Raw genomic sequence first — 21294 nt, 5'->3', positions numbered from 1 at the left:
TTTTGAAGTCGTATAACGCGTACATGGGAGGTGTTGACCACCATGGCTGGTTAGTTGGAAAATATGTGACGGTAATTAGAGGGAAAAAATGGTGCTGGGTCCTATTACATGTTTGCTCGAAATGGCCCTCGTAAATGCCTGGCTCTTCTACTGACTAGTACATGGGAAAAATGCACAGGATTTACTTGATCTCAGACGTGCTGTTAGTTACATAGCTGAAATTGGACACTGGAAGACCGAATATTGGACGTCCAATGGAATACCCATCAAGTCAGTTGAGAGTGGTACCAGACATCAGGTTTGATGGAATTGGTCATATGATTGACAAAAGAAGCACGCAAAGAAGATGTGTAAGAGCTAAATGCAACGGGAAACCAAAAACATATTTTGTTACATGCCGTGTAACACTGTGTGTGAAGTGTTTCGTACCATTTCACCAGAAATAAACAGTTAAGACTTGAATACAGTTTAGTATGGTATACGATACTGTTAGATTCCAGTGTCCTATTTCGAGGACGGCCATTATATCAGCATGTATAAATATTCTTCGGCTATTTTTGGACTTATTGTGGTTCATATAGCGGAGACATGGCTAGGCACAGCCTGGGGGATGTTTCCAGAATTAGATTTTCACTCTGCAGCGGAGTGTGCGCTGATATGAAACTTCTTGGCAGATTAAAACTGTGTGCCTGACCGAGACTCGAACTCGGGACCGTTGCATTTCGCGGGCAAGTGCTCTACCATCTGAGCTACCGAAGCACGACTCACGCCCGGTACTCACAGCTTTACTTCTGCCAGTACCTCGACTCCTACCTTCCAAACTTTACAGAAGCTCTTATGTCACCGCAACAGCCTTCCTTTCAGGAGTACTAGTTCTGCAAGGTTCGCAGGAGCTTCTGTAAAGTTTGGAACGTAGGAGTCGAGATACTGGCAGAAGTAAAGCTGTGAGTACCAGGCGTGAGTCGTGCTTCGGTAGCTCAGATGGTAGAGCACTTGCCCGTGAAAGGCAAAGGTCCCGAGTTCGAGTCTCGGTCGGGTACACAGTTTTAATCTGCCAGGAAGTTTCATATCAGCGCACACTCCGCTGCAAAGTGAAAATCTCATTCTGGAAATATAGATACAACAGACGCCCCTGTATTATAATATGCCTCGTTTCTTAAAATTTCTACTAAAAAATTACTATGTGTACAATATGGAACTGATACATACTGCTTTCTGTATAAAAGGTAACTAAAAGTGAAAACGTGCAGTGTGATCTGCGCCCTACTGTTTCGTCTTGAGTGTAATGACAGTACAATCCTCGCAATGAAAAACTTTATATTAGTCGAAAAATACCCACATAAAATCACATATAATTTATTGATTATAGCTTATCATAATTTATTCAGTTAACTTTCCTGTACCGATGAGAAATTCCTTTTAATGATCACGAAAAAAATTGCAAATCCTGGAAATAATTATATGGATCATTAATTCATGTCGCAAATTATATCCATGCAAATTATACTGCAGTAATGGCAATGTACTTAAATAAAGCTAAGGCATTGGTTACCTTTAAAAAGATTAGATTAGTTTCATATCACAGTATTAAGAAGTTACAAAGTTCAATAATGCCCCAAAGTCTTAAATAACAAATCGGGAATTTGTGCCTGAAGAGCTGCACGTTGTTACTACTACTGCTACATACGTAAAAACGTTTGCATCACCTCGGTTCAGGGAGTTACGGAGCCTGTACAGAAAACTGGAATAGATTTCAACATAAACATTATTTCCACAACTTTTATTTCTCATGAAAACCACACATTGCATTATGTACCATCATACAGCGAGACCTTCAGAGTTGGTGGTCCAGATTGCTGAATACACCGGTACCTCTAAAACCCAGTAGCACGTTCTCTTGCATTGATGTAACCCTGTATTCGTTGTGGCATACTACCCCCAAGTTCATCAAGGTACTGTTGGTCCAGATTGTACCATTCTTCAACGGCGTTTCGTCGTAGATCCCTCAGTTTGGTTGGCCAGGTCGTCCATAAATAGCCGTTTTCAATCTATTCTAGACATTTTCCCATGCGAAGGAAGTCATCCACAAGATGTGCACGATGGGGGAGCGGACTGTCGCGATGAAGACGAATGCCGCGCCGATATGGTTGCACTATCTGTCAGAGGATGGCATTCTCGTATAGTACAGCCCTTACAGCGCCTTCCATGACCATCAGCGGTGTACGTCGACCACACATAATGCCACCGCAAAACCTCAGGCATCCGCCACCTTGCTGCACTCGCTGGACAGTGTGTCTAAGGCGTTCAGCTTGATCGGGCTGCCTCCAAACACGTCTCCGACGATAGACTGGTTGAAGGCATATGCGACACTCATGGTGAAGAGAATGTGATACCAATTCTCACCGGTCCATTCAGCATGCTGCCGGACCCATCTGTACCGCCCTGCTCGGTGTCGTGGTTGCAAAGATGGACATCACCATGTACTTCGGGTATAAAGTTGCGCATCATGCAGCCTATTGCGCACAATTTAAGTGGTAACACGATGCTCTGTGGCTGCACGAAAAGCATATTCAGCATTGTGACGTTCCTGTCAGGGTTCCTGCGAGCCATAATCCGATGGTAGCTGTCATCCACTGCAGTAGTAGCCCTTGGGCGGCCTGCTCGAGGCTTGTCATCGACAGTTCCTGTCTATCTGTATCTCCTCCATGCCCGAACAACATCGCTTTGGTTCACTTCCCTTGTTGAGAGTCCTTTCTGGCACAAAGTAACAATGTGGACGCTGTCGATCCGCGGCATAGATTGTCTAGGCATGGTTGAACAACAGACAAGACGAGCCGTATACCTCCTTCCTGGTGGAATGACTGTAACTGATAGTCTGTCGTACCCCGTCCGTCCAATAGGCGCTGCTCATGCATGGTTGTTTATATCTTTGCACGGGTTTAGCGACATCCCTGACCAGTCAAATGGACGGTGTTGTGATACAATATCCACAGTCAACGTCTATCGTCAGGAGTTCTCGGAACCGGGATGATGCAAAACTATTTTTGAAATGTGTATTAACTTCCAGTAATATCTATTTCTGTAGCATAATATACAAAATTATAATCACTACCTCATTTATGGAAATCAGTCTTTTCATATTTTTATCTCTTCTTGAAGTATGTGACATCTCTGTTTCCATTCCTGACCTACAGAAATGGATGCATGCTATATTTGCCCACAAACAGATCTCTGATTTTAATGTCAAATATCATTGCGAAATACAAATCCTATCTACATGATCTGCAGACTGAAGATTATCAGAGTAAGTTAAAATTATATTAAACTTGTTTTAGAAGCACACTCCCATTAGTGTCCCTCTTTAGTGATTCTGATATCGACCTACAAAATTTTCATTTCCATTTCCACTTCCTATTGTGTGTGTGTTGTCTTCATTCCTGAGACTGGTTTGATGCAGCTCTCCATGCTACTCTATCCTGTGCAAGCTTCTTCATCTCCCAGTATCTACTGCAACCTACATCCTTCTGAATCTGCTTGGTGTATTCATCTCTTGGTCTCCCTCTACGATTTTTACCCTCCACGCTGCCCTCCAATACTAAATTGGTGATCCCTTGATGCCTCAGAACATGTCCTATCAACCGATCCCTTCTTCTGGTCAAGTTGTGCCACAAACTTCTCTTCTCCTCAATCCTATTCAATACTTCATCATTAGTTATGTGATCTACCCATCTAATCTTCAGCACTCTTCTGTAGCACCACATTTCGAAAGCTTCTATTCTCTTCTTGTCCAAACTATTTATCGTTCATGTTTCACTTCCATACATGGCTACACTCCATACAAATACTTTCAGAAAAGACTTCCTGACACTTAAATCTATACTCGATGTTAACAAAATTCTCTTCTTCAGAAACGCTTTCCTTGCTGTTGCCAGTCTACATTTTATATCCTCTCTACTTCGACCATCACCAGTTATTTTGCTCCCCAAATAGCAAAACTCCTTTAAGTGTCTCATTTCCTAATCTAATTCCCTCAGCATCACCAGACTTAATTCGACTACATTCCATTATCCTCATTTTGCTTTTGTTGATGTTCATCGTATATCCTCCTTTCAATACACTGTCCATTCCATTCAACTGCTCTTCCAAGTCCTTTGCTGTCTATGACAGAATTACAATGTCATCGGCGAACCTCAATGTTTTTATTTCTTCTCCATGGATTTTAATGCCTACTCCGAATTTTCCTTTTGCTTCCTTTACTGTTTGCTCAATATACAGATTGAATAACATCGGGGAGAGGCTACAACCCTGTCTTACTCCCTTCCCAACCACTGCTTCCCTTTCATGTCCCTCGACTCTTATAATTGCCATCTGGTTTCTGTACAAATTGTAAATACCCTTTCGCTCCCTGTATTTTAGCCCCGGCCACCTTTAGAATTTGTAAGAGAGTATTCCAGTCAACATTGTAAAAAAATTTTCTAAGTCTACAATTGCTAGAAACATAGGTTTGCCTTTTCTTAATCTTTCTTCTAAGATAAGTCGTCAGGTCAGTATTGCCTCACGTGTTCCGGTATTTCTACGGAATCCAAACTGATCTTCCCCGATGTCGACTTCTGCTAGTTTTTCCATTCGTCTGTACAGAATTCGTGTTAGTATTTTGCAGCTGTGGGTTACTAAACTGATAGTTCGATGATTTTCACATATGTCAACACCTGCTTTCTTTGGGATTGGAATTATTATATGCTTCTTGAAGTCTGAGGGTATTTCGCCTGTTTCATACATCTTGCTCACCACATGGTAGAGCTTTCTCAGCACTGGCTCTCCCCAGGCCGTCAGTAGCTCCAATGGAATGTTGTCTACTTCTGGGGCCTTGTTTCGACTCAGGTCTTTCAGTGCTCTGTCAAACTCTTCACGCAGTATCGTATCTCCCATTTCATCTTCATCTACATCCTCTGCTATTTCCATAATATTGTCCTCAAGTACATCGCCCTTGTATAGACCCTCTATATACTCCTTCCACCTTTCTGCTTTCTCTTCTTTGCTTGGAACTGGGTTTCCATCTGATTTCTTGATGTTCATACAAGTGGTTCTCTTTTCTCCAAAGGTCTCTTTAATTTTCCTGTATCTATCTTACCCCTAGTGAGATAAGCCTCTACATCCTTACATTTGTCCTCTAGTCATACCTGCTTAGCCATTTTGCACTTCCTGTCGATCTCATTTTGAGACGTTTGTATTCCTTTCTGCCTGCTTCATTTACTGCACTTTTTATTTTCTCCTTTCATCAATTAAATTCAATATTTCTTCCGTTACCCAAGGATTTCTACTAGCCCTCGTCTTTTTTCCTACTTGATCCTCTGCTGCCTTCACTACTTCATCCCTCAAATCTACCCATTCTTCTTCTATTGTATTTCTTTCCCCCATTCCTGTCAATTGTTCTCTTATGCACTCCCTGAAACTGTACAACCTCTGGTTTTTCCAGTTTATCCAGGTCCCTTAAATTTAAGGTCTCCTTAAATTCCCAACTTTTTGCAGTTTCTTCAGTTTTAATTTACAGGTCATAACCAATAAATTGTGGTCAGAGTCCACATCTTCCCCTGGAAATGTCTTACAATTTAAAACCTGGTTCCTAAATCTCTGTCTTAGCATTATATAATCTATATGATACCTTTTAGTATCTCCAGGGTTCTTCCATGTATACAACCTTCTTTCGTGATTCTTAAACCAAGTGTTAGCTATGATTAAGTTGTGGTCTGTGCAAAATTCTAGCAGGCGGCTTCCTCTTTCATTTCTTAGTCCCAATCCATATTCACTTACTATGTTTCCTTCTCTCCCTTTTCCTACCGACGAATTGCAGTCACCCATGACTATTAAATTTTCGTCTCCCTTCACTATCTGGATAATTTCTTTTATTTCGTCATACATTTCTTCAATTTCTTCGTAATCAGTAGACCTAGTTGGCATATAAACTTGTACTACTGTAGTAGGTGTTGGCTTCGTATCTATCTTGGCAACAATAACGCGTTCACTATGCTGTTTGTAGTAGCTTACCCGCATTCCTATTTTCCTATTCATTATTAAACCTACTCCTGCATTACCCCTATTAGATTCTGTGTTTATAACCATGTAGTTACCTGACCAGAACTCTTGTTCCTCCTGCCACCGAACTTCACTAATTCCCACTATATCTAACTTTTAAAATTTTCTAACCTACCTGCCTGATTAAGGGATCTGACATTCCACGCTCCGACCCGTAGGACGCCAGTTTTCTTTCTCCTGATAACGACATCCTCTTGAGTAGTCCCCGCCCGGAGATCCGAATGGGGCACTATTTTACCTCCGGAATATTTTACCCAAGAGGACGCCATCATCATTTAATCATACAGTAAATCTGCATGCCCTCGGGGAAAATTACGGCCGTAGTTTCCCCTTGCTTTCAGCCGTTCGCAGTACCAGCACAGCAAGGTTGGTTTGGTTCTTGTTACAAGGCCAGATCAGTCAATCATCCAGACTGGTGCCCTTGCAACTACTGAAAAGTCTTCTGCCCCTCTTCAGGAACCACACGTTTGTCTGGCCTCTCAACAGATACCCCTCCGTTGTGGTTGTATCTACGGTACGGCTATCTGTATCGCTGAGGCACGCAAGCCTCCCCACCAACGGCAAGGTCCATGGTTCATGGTGGGGCACTTCCTACTATGAAATGTATACTCCGTTACTTGAAAAGCACCAGCAGCCAATAGCACAGAGAGTAAATTTTTGTTCCGGATGCTGACTCAGTTCACAAATCCCGCAAAATAATTCTAAACAGGAACAAGCTCAACATCTATGGGGTCACTTCTGAAGCCATCTTTAAAAGATCTTTGTCAGTACTGTAGAACCGATCCCTATGATTACTGAATCTGTCCCCATCCACTCAACATGATCCTCCACTGAATTCTAGCGCAATAAACTTACATCTTCTACCACATGAACTTTGTTAGAAGTTCATAACTTTGTGTTTGTTACATAATTCGGCCTGCAAAAATTTCTCTGAAGCAACTCTTTTCCTACTGAAAAGCTGTTGAGCATTAGCCAGACCTACTTGAGACTCCTATATATGTACTTGAGACAACAGACTCAAATTATAACTTACGCTATTACCAAAACTATCAGATACTGATCTCCTCTGCGGTCCAGGTTGCCTTCTAATATTTTCCACAGCTCTTTAATGTCGATTTCCACCTCTTTAATGTTTAGGAATTCCCCCTATCACTGTACTGTTCATTGTTAAGGCCTTCTTTTTTTCTCCTCTGGTGCTGTTGTCCTGCTTCGTGCAGGAACTCTAAAAGAGCTTTGTTTTTTCTTACTCACGCCACTAAATCCAAGGCAGCATTTGTCGTGTCATATGGCGTCCCATACACCTCGTAACGTCCACATCTCATCTCTCAATTCCTTTCCACAAAGAGATCCCTCACCCTCCTCCATACATCTCGTCCAACACTTCCCACATATCATTCCCTGTCGTTAGTCACCTGGAACCAGCATGATACAATCTTCAAAGTCAAGGGTACGCACATCACACCAGCACCCCTGTCTCATAAGGATCAGTTGTAATACTTCCATTAAATTGTTATATTGAAACAGTAAATTATGTAATGCAATGGCCGATGCTAGCCCATCCACCAATAGGAGCAATTTAGGTAACTGCTGTTGTTGTGGTCTTCAGTCCAGAAACTAGTTTGCTGCAGCTCTCCGTGCCACCTTCAGAATTTGAAAGAGAGTATTCAGTCAACATTGTCAAAGACTTTCTCTGAGTCTGCAAATGCTAGAAACGTAGGTTTACGTTTCTTTAACCGATCTTCTAAGATACGTCGTTTGGTCAGTAACGCCTTACGTTTTCTAATATTTCTACGGAATCCAGACTTATCTTCCCCGTGGTCATTATCTACCAATTTTGCCATTCGTGGGTAAATAAATCTTGATAGTTTTTTGTAGCCGTGACTTATTAAACTGATAGTTCGGTAATGTCCACACCTGAAAACACGTGCTTTATTTGGGATTGGAATTATTATATTATTCTTGAAGTTTGAAGGTATTTCACCTGTCTCATACATCTTGCTCACGAGATGGATGAGTTTTGTCATGCCTGGCTCTCCCAAGATTATCGGTAGCACTACTCGAATGTTGTCTACTCCTGGGGCTTTGTTTCGCCTTAGGTTTTTCAGTGCTGTTTCAGACTCTTCACGCAATATCCTATCTCCAATTTCGTCTTCACCTACGTCCTCTTCCATTTCCATAATATTGCCCTTCAGTACATCGTCCTTTTATAGACCATCTATATACTGCCTTCCTCCTTTCTGCTTTCCCTTCTTCGCTTAGAAGTGGTTTTCCATCTGAGCTCTTGATATTCATACAAGTGGTTCTCTCTTCTCCAAAGAGGTCTCTTTAGTTTTCTTGTAGTCAGTATCTATCTTATCCCTAGTAATATATGGCTCTGCATCTTTACATTTGTTCTCTAGCCATCCCTGCTCAGGCATTTTGCACTTCCTGTCCATCTCATTTTTGAGACGTTTGTACTTCTTTTTGCCTGTTTCATTTACTGCACTTTTATATTTTCTCGTTTCCTCAAATTCAATATCTCTTCTGTTACCCAAGGATTTCCATTACCCTCGTCCTGTTACCTAATTGATCCTCTGATGCCTTCACTATTTCAACTCTCAAAGCTACCAATTCTTCTTCTACTGAATCTCTTTCTTCTGTTTTTGTCAATCGTTCCCTAATGCTCTCCCTGAAACTCTCAACTACCTCTGGTTCTTTCACTTTATCCACGTCACATCATTCCCACCTTTTTGCAGTGTCTTCAGTTTAAACTTGCAGCACATAATCAACACATTCTGGTCAGAGTCTACATCTGCCCCTGGAAATGACTTACAATTTAAAACCTGCCTTATCATTATACGATCTATCCGAAGCTTTACAGTGTTTCCAGTCCTCTTCCTCGTGTATAACCGTCTTTCATTATTCTTAAATAGAGTGTTACTTATGATTAAGTTAAGCTCTGTGCAAAATTCTACCAGGCGGCTTCCTGTTTGTCTCATTACCCCCATTGCATATTCACCTACTACTTTTCTTTCTCTTCCTCTTCCTACTATCGAATTCCAGTCACCAATGACTACATTATCTGAATAATTTCTTTTATCTCATCACACATTTCTTCAACCTCTCCGACATTTGGGGAGCTAGTTGTCATATAAACTTGTACTACTGAGTTATGTGGGGGCTTCATGTCTATCTTGGTTACAATAATACGTTCACTATTCTGATCGTAGTAGATTACCCGCGTTCAAAATTTTTATTCATTACTAACCCTACTCGAGCATTTCCGCTATTTGATTTAGTATTTATAGCCCTTTATTCACCTGACCTGAAGTCTTGTTCGTACTGCCACCTAAATTCACTAATTCCCTGCATATCATACTTTAACCTATCTATTTCCCATTTTAAATTTTCTAACCTACCTGCTCGATTAAGGGATCTGACATTCCACTCTCCGATCCGTAGAACACCAGTTTTGTTTCTCCTGATAAATACGCCGCCCTGAGTAGTCCCTGTCCGGAGATCCGAATGGGGGACTATTTTACCTCCGGAATATTTTACCCAAGAGGACGCCATCATCATTTAACCATACAGTAAAGCTGCATGCCCTCGGAAAAATTACGGCTGTAGTTTCCCATTGCTTTCAGCCGTTCGCAGTACCACCACAGCAAGGCCGTTTTCGTTAGTGTTTCAAGGCCAGGTCAGTCAATCATCCAGACTGTAGCCCCTGCAACTACTGAAAAGGCTGCTGAGCCTTTTCAGGAACCACACATTTTTGTAGCTTCTCAATAGATACCCTTTCGCTCCCCACCAGAGGCAAGGTACATGTGCGATTCTGGAGGGGGGAGGGGGCAGGGTAAGTAACTATTAAGTAAAAAATAAATACAGCTTTTAATTTATAGGAAAAGTAAAAGGCAGTTATCTTTGGAAATAGAAATTTTAGATTATACGAATTTCAAGCTATATTTAAAAAACGAGTCAACCTCACAAGATGCTAATATGTTAATATACCTATCTGCTTAACTAAAGCTTTCTGTACCTGGGGAAAATGGCTTGATTTGCACTCGTGAAAGCGCAACATGTACTCTCGAACAATTTATTACATCGATAAAAATAACGGATTACCATTTCACTTTAAAACTCACCCGAATTAAAGTGTAAATAGAGTTGCAGGCAGCATTCTCTATTATTGTCACGCTTTTGACCTTGTCGGTTTCCAAGTCGAAGCTGACAATTTTAGGGGGACACGCCGCTTTCGGGTTCTTGATTATGTCCAAAACACCACTGTCCATGGCGAAGAGCGTATCCTCATCTGCCGACGTTTTCTGAAACAAAATCGCCTATGTTAGAGGATTTACCTATTTGCATTCCCTCTACGCCTCGACACTAAAATGACTCCTCTTTTGTCCCCGTCACAAAACTTTACAACATATTGCTGTCTCTGCTTGCTTTTGTACAATTAGTAATTTCTTACTAATACATCAGATACCTCATAAAATTATGCCGTAATACCATAAAGAGTGCAAAATTGCATAATAAGTTATATAAAATTATTTCCATGTTTCCAACAGGAGATATTATGCAATAACACAAGTTACTGAGAATAGCTGTTGGAGAATCTCAATAACGCGTTTCATACAGTTCAGAATTCCGTCTATATCCACACCACAAAAATTCTACTGCATTCACTGAGTCATTACAATGATGTACACACTCCTGGAAATGGAAAAAAGAACGCATTGACACCGGTGTGTCAGACCCACCATACTTGCTCCGGACACTGCGAGAGGGCTGTACAAGCAATGATCACACGCACGGCACAGCGGACACACCAGGAACCGCGGTGTTGGCCGTCGAATGGCGCTAGCTGCGCAGCATTTGTGCACCGCCGCCGTCAGTGTCAGCCAGTTTGCCGTGGCATACGGAGCTCCATCGCAGTCTTTAACACTGGTAGCATGCCGCGACAGCGTGGACGTGAACCGTATGTGCAGTTGACGGACTTTGAGCGAGGGCGTATAGTGGGCATGCGGGAGGCCGGATGGACGTACCGCCGAATTGCTCAACACGTGGGGCGTGAGGTCTCCACAGTACATCGATGTTGTCGCCAGTGGTCGGCGGAAGGTGCACGTGCCCGTCGACCTGGGACCGGACCGCAGCGACGCACGGATGCACGCCAAGACCGTAGGATCCTACGCAGTGCCGTAGGGGACCGCACCGCCACTTCCCAGAAAATTAGGGACACGGTTGCTCCTTGGGTATCGGCGAGGACCATTCGCAACCGTCTCCATGAAGCTGGGCTACGGTCCCGCACACCGTTAGGCCGTCTTCCGCTCACGCCCCAACATCGTTCAGCCCGCCTCCAGTGGTGTCGCGACAGGCGTGAATGGAGGGACGAATGGAGACGTGTCGTCTTCAGCGTTGAGTCGCTTCTGCCTTGGTGCCAATGATGGTCGTATGCGTGTTTGGCGCCGTGCAGGTGAGCGCCACAATCAGGACTGCATACGACCGAGGCACACAGGGCCAACACCCGGCATCATGGTGTGGGGAGCGATCTCCTACACTGGCCGTACACCTCTGGTGATCGTCGAGGGGACACTGAATAGTGCACGGTACATCCAAACCGTCATCGAACCCATCGTTCTACCATTCCTAGACCGGCAAGGGAACTTGCTGTTCCAACAGGACAATGTACGTCCGCATATATCCCGTGCCACCCAACGTGCTCTAGATGGTGTAAGTCAACTACCCTGGCCAGCAAGATCTCCGGATCTGTCCCCCATTGAGCATGTTTGGGACTGGATGAAGCGTCGTCTCACGCGGTCTGCACGTCCAGCACGAACGCTGGTTCAACTGAGGCGCCAGGTGGAAACGGCATGGCAAGCCGTTCCACAGGACTACATCCAGCATCTCTACGATCGTCTCCATGGGAGAATAGCAGCCTGCATTGCTGCGAAAGGTGGATATACACTGTACTAGTGCCGACATTGTGCATGCTCTGTTGCCTGTGTCTATGTGCCTGTGGTTCTGTCAGTGTGATCATGTGATTTATCTGACCCCAGCAATGTGTCAATAAAGTTTCCCCTTCCTGGGACAATGAATTCACAGTGTTCTTATTTAAATTTCCAGGAGTGTATTTTAACTTGTGATGTTATTCTAGTTACAGCACAGAACTGAATCCAGAGTTCATTTGCAGAGAACCACTTATTAATTGTACTCAAGATATTAATTGCAACACTTGGTCTCATCTGCAAAAACTACCAAATGTGTGTAAATTTGTAGATAATTCATATACAAGGTATTCGAGAAATGTTGCGATAAACTTCAAGCAGCTGTAGTCGGTGTCTTTAGGCACAAATGGAAAATAGGAACCCATGTCTGGAAACGTCATACAGCGATACTATGTGGCGTCGCAGGTATAGTTGCTGGCGTCTGCCATAAGGGCCCCCATTCGGCAGCAAATGTGACTTTGTATGCTGACGGTACTTTGGCAAACGGCTCACAGTGTTGTTTGTTATTTAGTGATCGTAACTGATTGGCACGATCGACAGTGGAGTAGATGGAGCTATCTGCAGTGTAAACAAGCCTTGTCTCCGATTAATGTGTTGCCCTTCTGCCTTGGTGGACGACGGTTTTGGAAACGGGTTTCCAGCAGCAGTTTATTTTTTTCTTCTGCATACGGAGCACTGTTGAGAATCTCCAGATGTTTCCAGGCGACCGTGTCAACCAGTCGCGATCACTGAATAACAAACAACATTGTGAGACTTAACACCCATGGTCCGTTAGCATACAAAGTCACGTTGGCTGTCAGAGGAGTGGCCTAATGGCAGGTACTGGGGCCTGTAAGTTCAAAGCTGTGTACCGCCGTTGGATGACGCTTCCAGAATCTGGTTGCTATTCTCGAATTGTTCCTCAAGGTAACTTCTACAGCTTCTGAAAGTCTCTCTCAATATTTCTAGCATACACTGTATGCAAAGAATAGGGATGGACCCAGTGTGGAAGGCTACTGGACACCTTTCGTGATATCTCCCGAGTCACTAAATTTTCTCTCTGTTGCACTGAATTATTCACCACCACCCTCTTACATCAACATCGATAAAATTAATTCGAATTAGCTGCTAGTAACACCATAAATTCAACAGTCAGGTGGCTTGGCTACAGCACTATGAATGTTAGGCAGTTGGGAACGCTGGCGCCGGCGTCTCACCGTGGTAGTGAAGACGGACACCAGCTGCGTGTTACAGTCTGTGATGGTGTCCTCGGTTGTGCGATGCATGTCCAGGCTGGGATACGGCTTCAGCGACGAGCTGCCTGGATCCTGGAATGGGGAAGTGCTGAGAGAGACCGGGATGCCTCGCGCAACCTGTGGCGTCGCCACAAATATGCGGTTGCGGGATGCTGTGTCCACTGCAGTCAGTAGAGGAGATGTTGTTAGTATCATCAGCTTGACGAGTCAACAGAGGGCTCGTTTTATAGTTTAAAAACATGCCAATGAGCTGCAATCTACTGCATGTCCCATGCATGTCACACACGCACCGTACGAAGTGGTATCTCAGTCTCTTCGTGTTATTAAAATTATCATATAAACCTGTTATAAAGGGGTTGGGTTGTTTGGGAGAGGAGACCAGACAGCGAAGTCATCAGTCTCTTCGGATTAGGGAAGGAACGGGAAGGAAGTCGGCCGGGCCCTTTCAGAGGATCCATCCCGGCATTTGCCTGGAGCGATTTAGGGAAATCAGGGTAAACCTAAATCAGGATGGCCGGATGCGGGATTGAACCGCCGTCCCCCCGAATGCGAGTCCATTGTGCTAGCCACACCTGTTACAGGTTTATCTCATGGACATATTTAAGTTTTTTAGCTTTTTCCTATTAGCTTTACCTTACTTACAAGATGGGAAACCTACTACTGGTCTTTGTGATGCTTTATTCGATGAAGACACTAAAAAGCTGCATACATACATGTGCGCTATAACCTCGAGATAGTTTGTAGGTGACTTTGGAAGGAAAGTGTTTTTACTGCCATGGGCTGATAATAAATTTTGAGACTGATATTGAAAATGATCCTCTTTACTCCATTCTGAAATTAAAGCCACAAAAATAACGTAAGAACTAAGAATAAATCCCTATAAGCAAGTGAAAAATTTGAAGAGCCAACTCAATGGCTGAGAAGACACGCAAACTGTTGGATAACTATAGCTCATTACTCATTTTACTCAAAGACGGTACTTAATGTTGATAGTATTGTGATGTTGTGGCAACCCATCCAACACAGTGTAGTTGATGTGATATACCATAACAAAGCTGATGGATGGTGGTGGTGTAGTTACCCTTGAAAGTGGCGTCTGTAAATTACGAGAATTACAAAAAGAAAGCATTGAGTTTCTTTTAGCGGAAAACCAGATCATGGAGGATATTCATAGGCGCTTGCAGAATTCAACGAAAGCGCGGTGACTCGTTTGCACCGCAACGCGGTCGCACAAAGGTGTCCCATCTCCGGTGTACTCGCTGGCCGAACACATTTGTGACTCCCCCATACTGGAATCTATGGACACTCTCATTCGAGGTCATTGATTGAACACAACCAAACACCTCGCTGCACGACTCGACGTCTCTGTTGGTAGTGCTGACACACTCGTCCATGAGTTGGCCAAGTCAAAGGTGTGGAACCGCTGGGTTCCTCACCGCTTAAGAGAAGACCAAAAGAGCCGCGAAGGATCAACCGTACCAGACTGCTTGCTCGTTATGAGGTTGATCGTGACAATTTTTTGTCGAAAATCGTCAGATTGCATGAAACAGGTTCACCACTTCGAACTTGAAATAAAACAGCAATCGAATGATTGGGGCACAATATCTGTCCTCCAGAGAAAAAGTTCAAAGCCGCATTCTCAGCGGGGAAAGACATGGCGGAGGTCATCTGGGATTCTGGGATTCTGATATTGAAAATGATCGTCTTTACTCCATTCTGAAATTAAAGCCACAAAAATAACGTAAGAAATAAGAATACCCTCATGGTACAACGATCATCTCTGAAGCATGTTGAGCTACCCTTAGGAATTTGAAGAAACGATTTCAGTGTAGCTAGGTGGTCAGCGCAACAGGATTTCAATCCTAAGTGCCCGGGCTCAATTCCTGACTGGGTCAGAGGTTTTCTCCGCTCAGAGACTGGGTGTTGTGTTGTTGTAATCATCATAACTTCATTCCCATCGCCGCGCAAGTCACCAAAGTGCCGTCAAATCGAAAGACTTCTACCCGGCGAACAGTCTACCCGTCGGGAGGCCCTAGTCACACGACATTTATTTTTAGTGTGTTCGACACGTCTCCTTCTCCATGACAACGAAAGGCCTCACACAACTCTGCACACCATGGAGGCTCTCACGAACCTTCATTGGACAGTTTTTCTAATCCAACATACAGCCCGGAGCTCGTACCTTCCTACTTCCATCTACCTGGCCTAACGAAGGCTGCATTCTGCGGCAAGCACTACGTGAACGATATGGGAACTTATTGATGCAGCAAGACGCAGGCTCTGATGTCGCCCGCTAGAGTAGTACCATATGGGCGTACAGGCTCTCCCTGCAAGGTAGCGTAAGGTCGTAGCATTGAATGGATATTTTGTTGAAAAATACATTTTCATAGCCAGTAGAGTGGGGAACCATGTGGGTTACAGGAATCCTAAATAAAATTAACCTAGTTTCAGATAAAAATTTGTTGCGTTACTTTTTGAGCGTCCCTGTAAATACTGAACCATCAGTAAACTGAATTTACTTTATTCAGGTTATGAATTGTAAATCAGCCGAAATCAGTTGTAAAAAAGAAGTATAACTTAGGTTCTCTCACCTTTAAAGCTGGGTATATAGATAATAACTATTTCATTGCGCTCCTTCACAGGAATGACAATGTAACAACTACAGTTAACAATATGGACTATTAGACTTGTAACTAACTCCTACAAACAACACCAGAATGTGAGTCGTATTCCATTGCACGATTGACTTTAGATAAGGCTGGTATCACGCTAACATCTATTGTAACTCACCTGTTACGTCATACGGTAGCACAGATTTGGGATCGTAGTTGCCGCTGTCTCGTAGATATTGCTCCACGGTTGCGTTGTCACCAAAGTCGAATTTCGCCTCCTTTAAAGCAATAACGGTCACTAGTTCAGGCTTCCCTGACCTGGAATCATCCTTCAGTTCGTCGCTGTTAACCGCTGTCGTTTTGATTTTTCGATTCCGATGTGCATCTGCAATTGCTAGCGATAACAGCAGCAGCAGTGCAATGCCACAATGTTTGCGTGCCATTCTTTTGGGTTCCACACCTGTGGATTGAGTACATGATTAATGTCAAAAACGCGAGTAATTAACTTCTGTTACCTATGTAGTGTCTAACGTGCGAAATCACCATCAGTATGAAAATCGGTATTTCTAAATTATGTTGTACGCTAGAGAAAACGTTAACAGTCATATGGCTTACCACTTCTTGCATGAAAGGACATAGTCATCTGCAGTATTCACAAGGTATTAAAAGGTGTATGGCCATGGCGTCTGTAACGGAGGAGTGTTCCAAGCAGAGAGCTCTTATTGGGACCGTTCTGGCGTAAAACCAAAGTATCGCAAATATTATCAGGACTTCCAGAATGTCCTCGGAAAACTGGCAGTCAAGAAAAGCACGGCGAGTCGTTGGTCGCACATACTTGCCCGATCTTCCGCGTGCGTGCAGTCCGCGATAGCTATGGGTCCTGCTGTGTTGGAACTTGAGGTCACTGTCATTCGATCTTATCGATGGATCACAATCAAACACCTCGCTGCCCAACTGGACGTCTGAATTGTTGACACACTAGTCCACCAGTTGGGGTACTCAAAACATGCGCACCCGCTGTGTTCCTAGCTACCTCACAGAAGACCACAAAGAGCGACGAAGGATCATTTGTGCGGATTGCTTGCGCACTACGTGACTGTTCATAACAATTTTCGTCGAACATCGTCACAGGCTAAGAAATATAGGTTTATCACTTCGGACCGGAAACAATTCGGCAATCATGGAGTAGCGCCACACCATATCTCCTCCGCAATAAAAGTTCAAAGCTGCTCCCTCAGCCAGTAAAATTATGACTATGGTCTTTTGAGACTCTGAACGCATTATTCTGTGTGATATTCTCCCGCACGGTGTAACGATCAACTCAGAAGCCTACTGTGCTGTCCTCAAGAAATCAAGGACAACACTTCAGTGTGTTCGTCGCCATAAAAATGCGAACTAACGTCTAGAAGAGTTCACAAAACATCCTTGGGCTGTTCTTCCCCATCCTCCCTACAGCCCGGATTTCACGCCTTTCAGTGATGAATGCACTCCACAGGAAGCGGTTAGGACGATGGGGAGCTCATCGATGCAGGAAGACGTTGGTTGCAACGTTGACCAGTAGGATGGTAACATGCAGGTATACGGTCCCTCTCAGTAAGGTGGCGTAGCGACGTCGCATTGAATGGATATTATGGGGAAATACAGGGGTTTGTAGCCAAGAAATATTGGCAACAATATAGTGTATTTAAGTGTCGATTAACACCAACCTGGTTTCAGAAAAATCGTGTTGTATTATTTATTGTACACCCATCGCATTGACGCCTTGAGTTCTTTTCTCAACATAGCTGTCGGAGTTTATACTATAATAGCTGTAGCTCTTACTTCATCTCTTGTCTGGTCTTTGACCGACAAGCTTTGACATTTTCTTCTTTACTGAGATCCTCTAACCTAAAAAAAACCTTCCATTCCACTCAATACAGCAGCCTTCTCGCTTGCGTATGTAGCTTTACCTATTTAGCGGAACCTGATAGCCCACCACTCTAAGACGCAAGATGAGGAATCAGCAGCCTACACGGTTGCCTTATTCAGACGTTACACTGGGCTCTGTAACTAAGGTCGACAGTCGGTACTGTCGGTGATGCTATTCCCACGGATAGCGGAACTGGCAGTTTTAGCTGATTCGGCTAAACGCCCGAAGCGTATAGAAACTCTTCCGACCCAAATCGTCTTACATAATTAGTATCGACTAGAGGCCGATTGCACCTTGTTCTCATCATGGCGTGTGGGAGGACCCATTACACATCCTGGACGTTTTCCGCCTGGACGCACGAGGACTGTACACTGGATTTCTTCCCCTCCCTAGCAGCCACGTACCAAAGAACCCTCATTACGTGCCTAAAATTGGAGCTATAGACTACGAGTAATCCCACCTTATGTGAATGTCCGCTCCTTGAAGGTTGAGAGACTTTCTCTAAAACAGGACAAACAATGGCTCAGAGCCTGTATCTCCCAAGACAGTACTTTGAACCCGTTTGTCTGACCAACCGTGGAGGCCATTCGATAGGCCTCTGGAAAGTCTTGTGCTGCCTGTCACACTTCTTAAAGATAACCCCATCAACCACTGGTTATTTTTAAGCCTCATTTCGGCCAGTAACAAGGACATAAACAGCATTGGATCGATTTTTGGAGACGTAGAACGTGGTATACGTCCCTCGGATCTCCACGTTCGGCACCTCACAGTGATGAACATTAACAGCATCAAGCTGCGTGACCGAACCCAGCAACGCCTGGATCTGTGGCGAATCATCACTAACTCATTGTGCATCCGAACACCGCAATCACACTCGCTGTCCATACCAAAGACCGCAAAACTCTACACTACACAGTTGTTAAAACGCTAGAATGTGTTTAGTATGGACACAAACACGTAAGAAATTTACAATTTAAGCTAGTAACCATACAGGTAACTCGAAATAATTCGCTCCTGCCTGACGCTCGTAAAATAATTACAAACGGATACTTTACTCGCCTGTTAACCTGCGGGAACGGTTAGTACAGCCTCACTGACAGTCTAACGGACACTGAGCTCTTCTAACCGAAATAGACAAAAAAAAAAAAACACTTGGGCGACACAAGTGTCGATACAAGAAGCAGTAGTTTACACATACACTATGTGATCAAAAGTATCCGGACACCTGACTGAAAATTACTTCCAGGCGCGTGGCGCCCTCCATTGATAGTGCTGGAAATCGACGTGGTGTTGGCCTATCCTTAGCCTTGATGACAGCTTCCACTCTTGCAGCCACACGTTCAATAAGGTACAGGACGGTTTTTTGGGGTATGGCAGCCCATTCTTCAAGGAATGTTGCACTGAGGAGAGGTATCGATGTCGGTCAGTGAGGCCCGGCACGAAGTCGGCTTTAAAAAATATTAAAAAGGTTATCTGTAGGATTCAGGTCAGGAGTCTGTGCATGCCAGTCCATTACAGGGATGTTACTGTCGTGTAACCACTCAGCAGGCCGTGCATTATGAACAGGTTCTCGATCGTGATCAAAGATGCAATCGCCATCTCCGAATTGCGCTTCAACAGTGCTGTGATAATGCCACGCAAAACAACCAGGGACGCAAGCCCCCTCCATGAAAAACACGACCACACCCTAACACTACCGCCTCTGAATTTTACTGTTGGCACTACACACGCTGGCAGATGACGTTCACCGGGCATTCCCCATACCCATTTTGCCTTCGGTTCGTCATATTATGTACCGTGATTCGTGACTTCACTATTCAATCGTCAAATGTTTACGCTCTTTACACCAAGCGATCCGTCGTTCGGCATTTACCGGCGCGATGTGTGGCTTATGAGCAGCCGGTCCGCCATGAAATCCAAGTTCTCTCACCTCCCGCCTAACTATCATAGTACGTGCAGTGGATCCTCATGCAGTTTGGGATTCCTGTGTGATTGTTTGCATAGATGTCTGCCTATTACACATTACGAGCCTCCTCAACTGTCGGCGATCTCTGTTAGTCAACAGATGAGATCGGTCTGCACACTTTTGTGCTGTACGTCTCCCTTCACATTTCCACTTCACTGTCACATCGGAAATAGTGGATCTAGGGATGTTAAGGAGTGTGGAAATCTCGCACACAGACGTATGACAGAAATGACACCCAGTCACCCGACCACGTTCGAAGTCCGTGAGTTTCGTGGAGCGTCCCACTCTGCTCTCTCACGATGTCTTATGACTACTAAGGTCGCTGATATGTGGTACCTGGCAGTAGGTGGCAGCACAATGCACCTAATATGAAAAACGTGTGTTTTTGGGACTGTCCGGATACTTTTGATCACATACTGTAACTGCTATTCAAAGAGAGTCTGCGTCTAGTAAGCAGTCAAACACGCAAAAAATTCAAAAATTTATGCCAGTAACCATTCATGTAACTGGAAATAAGTGCCTTCAGTTTGTCAAACGAACGTTTCACCGCCTGTTCAGCTGCGGAAATGGAAGATGTTGCCTCACTGACGGCCTAATAAATGACGTAAGCTGATTTTCAGCAAGTGGGGGACTTCCTTGTTAAATGAATCTGGTGCAAATATTATGCAGATAGGATTATAAGAATACATCGTTTTAAATTGCTGCCTGTCGGAACTCAGAGACCTGTAGCATGGGATGCCTTGAGTTAATTGCTAATCATAGTTCTCAGCTCTTTCGTTCGGCAAAAATTAAGTCGTCGCACTTTGGGTTCCTTTACGAGAAACGGATTAGGTCGTTAATAAGTAACAGGTTATAACCCTTCATGACCTTCCTCTTTCTTTACCAATAAAATGCTTACATCCACAGAAAGGTCTGCACTGAAAGCCCAGATTGTGCAAAAATGTAAATAACGTTCTATGACTACCATTAAAAGGCATGCTTCCACAAGGGTGATCAGTAGTTTGCGAAGTAACGCATGTCCTTGTTTTCAGTGTAGAAATGAACATGAAGAACATTATTAGGAATGTTCTTTTCTGCAGTATACTCACAAGAAAGGTAGGAATTTAAGGAGATGGGACCTGGATAAACTGAAAGAACCAAAGGTTGTAGAGAGTTTAAAAGAAAGCTTTAGGGAACGATGGACAAGAACAGGGGAAAGAAATGCAGCAGAAAAAGAGTGGGTAGATTTGAGAGATGAAACAGTGAAAGCAGCAGAGGATCAAGTAGGTAAAAACATGAGGCCTAGCAGAAATCCTTGGGTAACAGATGAGATATTGAATTTAATTGATGAAAGGAGAAAGCACAAAAATGCAGTCAATGAAACAGGAAAGAAGGAATACAAACGTCTCGTAAATGAGATCGACTGGAAGTGCAAAATGGCTAAGCAGGGATGGCTGAGGACAAATGTAAGAATGTAGAGGCATATATCGGTAGGGATAAGATGGATACTGCCTAC

The 21294-nt window shown here is 43.8% G+C and overlaps 2 protein-coding genes across 4 annotated transcripts in view; one reads left to right on the top strand and one right to left on the bottom strand.

Moving 5' to 3' along the window:
- Nucleotides 1-21294, top strand: part of LOC126355491 (octopamine receptor Oamb-like) — an 879391-nt gene that overhangs the window by 391171 nt on the left and 466926 nt on the right. The window lies entirely within an intron of this gene.
- The window catches only part of LOC126353965 (protein yellow-like), a 158889-nt gene that overhangs the window by 25960 nt on the left and 111635 nt on the right, over nucleotides 1-21294 (bottom strand). For all 3 annotated transcript variants that reach the window (XM_050003272.1, XM_050003271.1, XM_050003270.1), the window contains 3 exons: nucleotides 16103-16384; nucleotides 13274-13473; nucleotides 10215-10394 (listed from right to left, as the gene is read on the bottom strand). In XM_050003272.1, coding sequence (XP_049859229.1) covers nucleotides 10215-10394; nucleotides 13274-13473; nucleotides 16103-16367 — 645 coding nt within the window. In that variant the 5' untranslated portion in view covers nucleotides 16368-16384. The remainder of the gene's footprint in view (nucleotides 1-10214; nucleotides 10395-13273; nucleotides 13474-16102; nucleotides 16385-21294) is intronic.

This window comes from Schistocerca gregaria, chromosome 3, assembly GCF_023897955.1.
Source record: "Schistocerca gregaria isolate iqSchGreg1 chromosome 3, iqSchGreg1.2, whole genome shotgun sequence".
Taxonomy (NCBI): domain Eukaryota; kingdom Metazoa; phylum Arthropoda; class Insecta; order Orthoptera; family Acrididae; genus Schistocerca; species Schistocerca gregaria.
This window is presented reverse-complemented; position numbering and strand designations above follow the sequence as displayed.